The sequence below is a fragment of the Trematomus bernacchii genome, unplaced genomic scaffold, assembly GCF_902827165.1.
Source record: "Trematomus bernacchii unplaced genomic scaffold, fTreBer1.1, whole genome shotgun sequence".
NCBI lineage: Eukaryota > Metazoa > Chordata > Actinopteri > Perciformes > Nototheniidae > Trematomus > Trematomus bernacchii.
The window spans coordinates 7,163,069-7,172,639 of NW_022987313.1; the positions used below are offsets into that span (position 1 = coordinate 7,163,069).

Below are 9,571 nucleotides of genomic sequence, written 5' to 3' on the forward strand. Positions count from 1 at the left end.
ATAAGTTAGCAAAATCAATCAAATGTAGGTCAATGATGCTTGTGAGTGTTGGCAGCTCATCCCTTAAAACAGAAGCCTCAGATTGATTATAATAAGGAGAAATAGGAAGGGTATATTTCAAGCTTGTTATGTAAATAAGTCATTGGGCTTTTTTCTTATCAACATGTTAGAAAAAGTTTCCAACTTTAATTGACTGAATTTATTTGAAAAGTGGTCTTAACACATGAATACTACTGTGTAATATATGTTTAATTACATTTATATTTAAGAAGTACAATATAAGACAAGCACAAGTTTCATTTGTGGGCTATATTCCATTATACTTTTTTAATTTGCTGAGGGCCGATTCAAAATGGAGCGCGGGCCGCATTTGGCCCACGGGCCGTAGTTTGGACACCCCTGCATTAAATTGTTATCAAAGCTGGTAAAGGTGCAGCTAGTGTTAATTATTTTTTATACTGCAGGGTAGCTTGTGAACTTACTCCAGGTGTAAATTGGATTTAAGTGTTGATACTATTTCACATCATTAATCCAAATCTGTAAAGTAACTAAAGGTATCAAATAATTGTAGTGGAGTAGAAGTAGAAAGTATAGCACTCAAGCATTGAACTCAAGCACAGTACTTGAGTAAATCTACTTAGTTACTTTACACCACTGATAGGGACCAGAAGTGCACTCAAATGTCTGTGTACTCAATATGCAGAATGGATCATTTCAGAACAATGCACACATTATATCATTAGATTACATTACATTTAGCTGACGCTTTTATCCAAAGCGACTTACAATGACCGATTACAGGGACTAAGGAGTAACTAAGGGCTAAGTGCCTTACTCAAGGGCACACTAGTGGTGGTGTTCCTGGCGGGATTTGAACTCACAACCTTCCGATCTTCAGCCCACCTCAATATCCATTAGACCACCACTACCCCTATGTTTGCATTGTTGTGATAATCACTTATGTTGCAGCTGATAAGGTGGGCTGGTTTGTATTTCTTTATAATCTTATATATAATATTGCATCATAACCTTTTCTTTTTTTTAAAGAATTAAAATCCACTAACAGTATAAATTAAATGCACTGGAGTTAACTTACTATATATGCAAATTATCAATTTTCTACCTAGCATTTCAAATGTAGTTGCATACATTGTTAAAATAAGTTTCTTTCTGGGGCAATAATGATGTTAAATCCAAAGAAAGGAAAATTCTCATTCTTAAAGGTGATCAAGCTGTCAAGTTAAGTAAGTAGCAATAATAGATAGAGAATTGACAACATGAAGTACATTAGCAAGCAAATAAAATAAACATACCAACTCAGACTTGGTTTATAAAATGTTTTATTTATGTTAACATAGCTGATACATAGGGATTGGAACAGTTCCACAAGGCTTTAGGGGACTACAATTGAATGAATAGTAAAACAATAGTGGCCCAAATCTCTAATGACAATCACTGGACAGACTTAAATCACCCACTTAAAGGATGTGTACAAACCTGCATTTAAAATGACTTAACTTGAGACTTTGACATGTGTGTTACAGCATTTGTTCCCATTCCAGTGTAATATCTCCAGAGACATGCATTACAGAATTGTCTTCTTCCCATTAAAAAGGTCCCAGCATTTGTTCAGCCAAGCCACACGATTCCCTCCCCCCAAAAAAACAACAGGCATGCTTCAGTGAAAGAGTGGCATCATAACCAGGGCAGAAAGTGAGGATCTAACCAATTAGCACTACTTGGCTGTTTTATACTATTTGTTGCCAGCATGTAAAGTGCACTAGCTTTCCCTGCAATATTCAAATATAATCAGTTTAAGGTTCAGCTGCTGTAACCGTACCACGTAATTGTGTAGAGACAGACACACTTTAAAAGGGTATGGGAGAAACTAGTTTTTATATCGAACATTAAGTATTGGGAACAAATCCAAACTGTCTCAAATGATTTGATAAAGCAGCCAGTTGTTCAATGATGGGACTTTAGTTTTTCCTGCCGCTAAAATGAGCTAAGGGTTTGATACCATGTCAAGCTATTGATCACTTTTCTACGGCTGAAACTGCACAAATGGGGAAGGCCATGACAAACATAAACCAAAGGAATGGAGGGTTTCTCTTTTCACCAGTTGCCAAAATCTACATTATGAAAAGAATTATTTATTCATTATTATTTCCTTACATGACTCTTTTCAGCAATCAGTTTCATTGGTAGAATGTTTGAGTGGAGCAATAAGGAATGAAGGATGTGTAAAAAGTTTTTTTTTTTTTCTTCCTTTTGTTGTTTTTAGAGATGACCCCAACATCGAGGGTTGGCGGTTTTTAGTTTTCATTTTCAGCCTCTTGTTGTCCCTCAGCCTCGCACTCGTCCTGGCTAGCAGCATCTGATGTCCATAACTGAAGAGAGAAATTGAACACACAACTTTACTCAAACAGGCAATTTAACAATCTTAGTAGTTGTATTAGGATACAAGTTTCATTTTCTGGCAAGACCATGAATCAGGATTCACACCCATTTAGGTATAATTTAGAGTAAAATGACCAATAGTATCCTAACTCATTGTGGGCTTGGTTATTGCTTACTTTATGAGAAATTACCCCTGCTGCCAAACCCAAGTGGGGAAAAAAAAACCTGCTTAAACTAACTAGCTAACCTGTTGGTTAACTAAGGAAACTGCAAATAGCATGACTGCTGATTGGGTGGACATTGTTGGGAATTAATTGTCATAACTGTTTAAGATGAACTGTTAATGAGCATCAGAGATAATAAGCAAACCAGAGCTTAATTGTGCAGAAAATGAAGAAAGTTTTCCGATCATCAAAGTGTAAGTGATCCAGTATTCAATAGGCTGTACTGCCAACTTATTTTTTCCTGAGGTACCGACTTTTGTATTTATAGTAGCTTGTTGCCGTCACGTGTTTGCCCCCCCAGCTCATTTGTAAGGAGGATGTACATTTTGATTAGGAAGTCAGGTGTTTGTTTTCCCATTCTGTTTGACCATCGCAATGCCAAGTCATTTTTTTTTTTCAGAGCTTGATGATAAGCAGTAGTTTTTTTCTGACAAGGTGAGGGAGGTCAAAGTTTAAGAGCCACGGTTCATTATTCATTTTTAGATGTGTAGCCATAGTTCCTTAAATGGTAAGGTCTTTGTAGACGCAGCTACCAGAGTACTCATCGCCGAGTATAAATAATCCTTGCGTCCAATCGTTGATACAAGAAATATAAGTTTTCCAAAACCTTTTGTTAATTCAGGGAGAGACTGTCCTGAAGTGCGGGCCATTACACTCATTGTTAAGGTTCATAACGTCTCAGCCCTTACTATGAAATCAGGCTTTTGTCCTTCCTTTTAAGTAAAACAAGTTCAACACATTTGAAGTTTGTTTGAAGAAAACAGAGACTATAAGAAAGAATTAGGCAAACATAGCGCAATTGTGACACAGTGAAGATCATTCTTGTGCCATGAGAGAAGGGAACACTCACTGTCAGGTTGTCCCTGAGGAGCTGCATGATCAGAGTGCTGTCTTTGTAGGACTCCTCATTAAGCTTATCAAGATCAGCAATGGCTTCATCGAATGCCTGTAAGCAAAAAGAAAAATGTTGATACATGCAGCATAGTACACCTGTAGACGAGGTCAAGTGACTGATGAAGCATACAGACCGTTTTAGCCAATTCACAGGCTTTCTTTGGAGAGCCCAGGATCTCGTAGTAGAAGACGGAGAAGTTCAGCGCCAGGCCCAAGCGGATGGGATGTGTGGGCTGCATTTCAATCTTACTGGTTTCAAACGCCTTCAGGTACGCCTCCTGTGAGTCTGCAATGGTCTCTAAAAGGTAACAAACAGAATAAACAAAAAGGGTCAATTGATGTTTTGAGAGATAAATAAATATTAAAATATAAATTGAAACTGTATTTTTAGGTAGTTTTTAAAAAAAAATCAAGTAGGGAGAGAGCTACAGACAGGATGGGTTCCTCTGAGGGAGTTTTTGTCTTTTCATAAGCTTTGTGGGCTAAACCAATTTTAAATCATCTTTTGTCGTTCACATTACAATGATGTTTTATCAAACCGCAAAAGGTTGTTTCAGGACATTTTAGTGGAATATTGGAATGAAGTTGCACAATGACAACAGGTCAGCACTTGTCGACAACAGCTTTTTTTCTTCCTCTGTTAACAAGTCAAATCAATCTTAACACCTCAAAGCCAATATGAGTATTAAAAGATATGCCTATGGAAAATGTCTGTATAATATATATTTTCATAATTGGATCTGAAATGAAAATCACAAGTAGGAGAACAGTGAGAGCAGGTAATTATTTTCATTTAGAAGGTTCAGGCCAATTAGCTGCCACCCAGTCGTGTTTACCGTCCTGTGAGATTGGGGACCTGTGGTCACATGGCCGAAAAGTCTTACTTTCCGTCATTTCCAGCTCTCAGCTCGGACACACTACTATTTGGATGGTTAAAAAGGCACAACCCTTTAACATGCATTCTATGACTGCCCATCTTAAAAACCGTACATAAAATGAGAAGCAAAGTAGTAGGAACAACACAGACAATTTGACAGGAAGGAATGAACTCACTCTTTTTGTCATCCCCGGCAACTTCGGCGAGGTATCTAAAGTAGTCCCCCTTCATCTTAAGATAGAAGACTTGGCTGTCGGAAGTTTTGGATTTTTCAATTAAATACTCATCCAGCAGTTTCTGTGAAGACAGAAAACACAAGATCAATTTTATCAGATGCACTGAGAAAATATTTAACCGTAAGACTTGGCACACTGACATTTGACTGACAGATGAAGAGACAAATCTGAAGGATGATATTTAGAATAAACAGAAGACACGGTACATATTTAGAAAACAGTTTCAAACCACACTGTCAAAATGGGCACTATTGGTGTGTAAGCAAACGCTAAATAGGTGGGGCTCACCCATTGTAAGTGTCCTACTAGCATCCACCCACCAGAGAGCACTACTCCCTTTGCCTTCATGGCTGCTCAGTTCAATGATTCATATGAACAGTTCTGCTCTATTAGGTGTTCGGTGTATTGGCTTACTGTGTGTGAGCTAAAGCTTAAGTCTCTCCTGTTGGAGTCTCTATAAGGCCAGGCCTCAAGTGTGTCCCAAACTGTCTTTTGCCCAAAAGTACACGCATTACTCTCCTTCTGTGCCTTATTGCTGACTCCTGTCTTGTTGCAGATGAGACTAGGCATAACCATTCCATACCCTACCCTTTTGCTGGCATGTTCAGTTTCAACTGTACCGCAACTGTATTTTCCTTCACTAAAGAACACCTACATATTTTGAATCAAATTACAAAACATAAAATGTATTTAATCTATGCTTTACCAATGGTAAATAGCAGTAAAAAAATTAAATGAAATCCTGGAAAATAACCAAGGCTTATCTGCATCATTGAAACCATGTCTTATGCTCATATTAAACAATTTAGGGAATATATTAACTTAACAATCAGAATGAAAATGCCCAATAACTTCATCCTAACAACAGTTCTACCTGAGAGGGTTGTTAAGATTACATTTTAGCTAGGACCTAAATACATTTACTTTAAAAAGAGCCATCCCATCCAAATCTGGGAAAAATAATCTTTGCTTTTCTGAGCCAAACCCAACCCAGGAGCCACTCCCCTGTCATTTACTGACATAAAGATTAGCTCAGCCGAAACACATGTATGTCTCAAGTGCTAAACATTCCTCTATCACTAAATGCTCTACACAATAGAGAAAAGAGGGGTAGCCTGGTGTTTTAACACAATGCTCTGGTTTCAGGCACCAGGACTAAGTAGAAAGCAAAAACAGAGTGGCTGTGAATCAAAGCCTGGTTTTACGTGTGTGAGATCTTTAACATGTCAGGAATTGATATATTCCCTTTCTTTAAAAGCTTCAGATGTCAGGGTAAAGTATGCTGTGTCTTTTTCTGAAGATCAGTTAACCGCATAATTTTGCTCGGCTGGCCTCTCGTCTAGTCTACGAGGCCTACATTCACATCCTGTGTAGAAACTGGAGTCCCTGTTGCTGCCTTTAGCTGAGATGCAAGAGCTTCTGGTTTCAGTCTTTTTTTAAGGAAACTAGAAAAGGGGCACACAATCATCTTACTTGACTATTTTGGTGCCTACACTTCTGCCTTTGTGGGTGAATAACCTACCCGTCAGGTTTGTGCAGACAAGTTAAGGCATGAGGACTGACACACCCTTCTCTGCTGACAAACTCTCAGTCAACACTCAATGGCAGAGATACTGAACGCTGAGTCACAGCTGCGCAAGTGCGTATTCTCAGGAACACGTATGGAAATCTAGTTGAACAAGAATGCCCCCTGCAACGTTTCAGTGCATTTCTAAAGACAGCAGCAAATGGAAATTATCTCAATCTTAGTGCTAAGCTTCTGCCCAGATCTCCTATAATCCATTATCAAGGCTGGGTAGAAAAAAATGCAACGCTCCAATCTGTGCTGTTGCATTAGATTTAACAAGAGGGGAAAGTATAACACCAACCCCCTAGTATTCCAGCAAAGCTAAGCCTTTACATGTGTGTGTAATGTATGAGAATGCATTTAGCTCCACTGTCAATCACAGCGTCATCGGGTTCAATAAGTGGCTCTGCAGGCGGATGTCACTTTGATGATCTGTACAAACTGGGCTTCAGGGAGTGTATGAGTTGTTTAGGCATGTCATTCTTGCACTTGGCTGACCAGATTAAGCTTCTATCGGCCAGATGGGACTACATGGATATTAACACATCACAGCTTTATAGAGCAAGAGAATATAGCATATCTTCCTGTGAGTTCTCTCTCCACACATTCGGACCCACCTTGCTGGTGTAATAACTATGACCTTTTGTCAGTTCATGCCCTCAAAAGATTTCAGGCTCATTGTTCTAATTCTAGATTCCCAAAAGACATGAACAGTGGGAGGACTACATAATACTTCCTTGTCCTTTGTGGCCATAGTTACAGGAGGAGCTTACAGGAAACAGGGAAGATGCAATTTAACGGATAAATATATTAACGTACCACTTAAAATGTTGTGACTACATATAAGGCATGGAATCACACCTGAAGTTGACCACATAGTGTATTTCACCAATTCCAAAGTCTATCCCTTAATATCTAAGCTAAATCAGATATTTCTCTTAATACACTTGAACACCTCCCCCCTTGGCACCTTGCCTCGAGAGTAAGAATTAAACCATACTGCAGCTATGGCAATCACTAATGAAACTTGATTAAATCATGATGTACTTATGAGGTTGTTTTTTTTTAAGAAAGGGATCTTTAGCTCATTTACAGATAACATGGAGAGAGGGGGCAGTCTTAAACATAAATTGTAGAAATGTGATATTTTACCAGGACGTCGTTGCAGATATCTTGTAACTCGCTTTCCACCTTCCCCCGATATTCCTTGACCATCTTCTGTTTATTCTCACTTTCCTCGCTCTTAGTTTCTATACTGGACAACACCCTCCATGCGGAGCGCCTCGCCCCGACCACGTTTTTGTAGGCGACGGAGAGCAGGTTCCTCTCTTCGTTTGACAGCTCTTCTCCCTGCTCCGTAACCTTCTTCATCCATTGTGCCATGTCGTCGTAACGCTCAGCCTGCTCGGCGAGCTTGGCCTTTTGAATAAGATCCGCTCTTTCCATAGTTTTTTATGTCTTGGAGACGTATGGACTAGAAATCCGGAGGGACACTACAATCAAGGATTGTTGAGTTAAGGAATGGGCGTAGCAAGAGATCGACGGTGTCGGTTCCCTCAGTAAGGTTACAAGCTGCGTAAAGGAGAAGATTCAATTAGTAGGTGTGGATATAAATATAACGTTAAGCAAATGCAGTGCAAAATGGCCCATCGATTATCATGACATGAAACAACATACATCCGCCTGGTGTGGTGGTGCTGGAAAGTGGTACCATCTAGGTTAACAGCAGTCATTGAAATGCGCGGAACGAATAAAAATAACGTTTACAGACACTGCTTCACTTCAACCACAATTATCTTAACTTACAATAATAAAAAAGACCCAGTGTTGCCTTTATACACGGTGTATAAGCTGAAATCGGCTAACGTTACTACCATTGCAGCCACAAAGCTGTCTGCTGCTGCTAGCTATGCAAGTTAGCAAAAGCTAGTTGGCGTTAGCTACATCGGCCACTCCTTTAAAAAAAAAAATGTCACGTTAGCGTTACTCACACTAAGCATTAAACGAACGACAATATCACAGTTCGGCAAACAACCAGCGTTTATATTCTTAAAGGGTAGAAACAAGAAAAAGACTCATCGTTACTGACCTGCTGAGGTCCAAATTTGCTCCTGAAATTGATCCGATTTGAGAGGTTGCTCAGAAAGGCAGAGAATGGCAACAGCAGCGAAAATACAACTAAACGTGCTCAAATGGGGCGGGTCAACTTGATGTCAACTATCCAATCACTAGTCGAAATCTCACTTGATTGTCAGGAACATTTAGGTGTGTAAACGAATAGTTGTTTAGCGCGGGGGAAAGAGGCGGTCCGTCTGGGGTAGTTTGGTAGACCGGAACGCTGCAGCGGCTGGGGCCACGGGGTTTCCTCCAATTAGAGCAAGGGACGAAGACGTCATTGCATTGCCATGGTGATGCTCGTCCAATCACTCGCTGCCTTCACACGCCGTAGTTTGCTGTAGGCGGGTGTGGCACTCACGAGACAACTCGCCTTCTCAAATCTTTATTCACGGACAATTATATTTTATATTGTTTATATAACCAACATAAACTATGAATGTACATCTCACACGAATGGTCTGCATAGTCAAAACCTGATGTAGCTCTTGTATCTGTGCCGACCTCCATTGTTGTCCAAATATCTTAATCTCATCCTACCAACACACAAGGACTACAATAACCTAGTGTAAGAAACCACATTTGATAGTAAAATGTTTACTTTTCTTTTCAAAACATTGTTATTTATGTCATCTGGGGAAAAAGAGTTACATGTTTCTCTCTCCTTCGAAATGAATGACTGTGCCCAACCCAGTTGTGACAGTTACAATTGGGGCCCAGACATTAACCCAATAAACATTGCTCTCTATTTAAACTGAATAAGCGGATTTTGTTGCATTTAAATACAGCCTTTCTTAGGAAATGGTTTGCCTTGTACATTTGTACAAAGAAAAGTAGTTTATATTCAGATAGATGTGTTTAGGTATCTGACTATTAATGATTTTTGATGTTTCTGTGAGATTTCTTGACCATTATTTTAAGTAACGCTGTCATGTTTGGGTCTATTTAAACAACTTCATCTGTAACCTATATTAAAGGACAATAGATGGACACACTCAGGGTATCTCAGTGATGGGCTGTGTTTTCCAACTGTGTGGTGCGGGATGAAAATGGCTGTGTACTCCCTGAAAAGGATCTCAACTCAGGAATGTCCCCCGTTGGACAACTGAAATTATACCTGAGAACTTTTGGCAATAGTTGATCAGATACAGATTGACTTACACACGCTGTGCCAGGCATTTTTCCATTTGAATAAATACCTAGAAAATGGCTATCCTGTGTTTTTAAATTCTTGAAGAAAACCTTAGTTTTTCTTGAA

The 9,571-nt window shown here is 39.3% G+C and overlaps 1 protein-coding gene across 1 annotated transcript; it reads right to left on the bottom strand.

The window, feature by feature from the left end:
• Window positions 1-1,322: 1,322 nt before the first annotated feature.
• On the bottom strand, window positions 1,323-8,403 carry LOC117473931 (14-3-3 protein beta/alpha-like). Its single transcript, XM_034119935.1, has 6 exons — window positions 8,288-8,403; window positions 7,351-7,770; window positions 4,572-4,692; window positions 3,653-3,816; window positions 3,475-3,570; window positions 1,323-2,390 (listed from the first exon to the last, which is right to left on the bottom strand). The coding sequence occupies exons 2-6, from the start codon at window positions 7,642-7,644 to the stop codon at window positions 2,316-2,318; spliced, it is 750 nt and encodes a 249-aa protein (XP_033975826.1). The 5' UTR covers window positions 7,645-7,770; window positions 8,288-8,403; the 3' UTR covers window positions 1,323-2,315.
• Window positions 8,404-9,571: the final 1,168 nt, after the last annotated feature.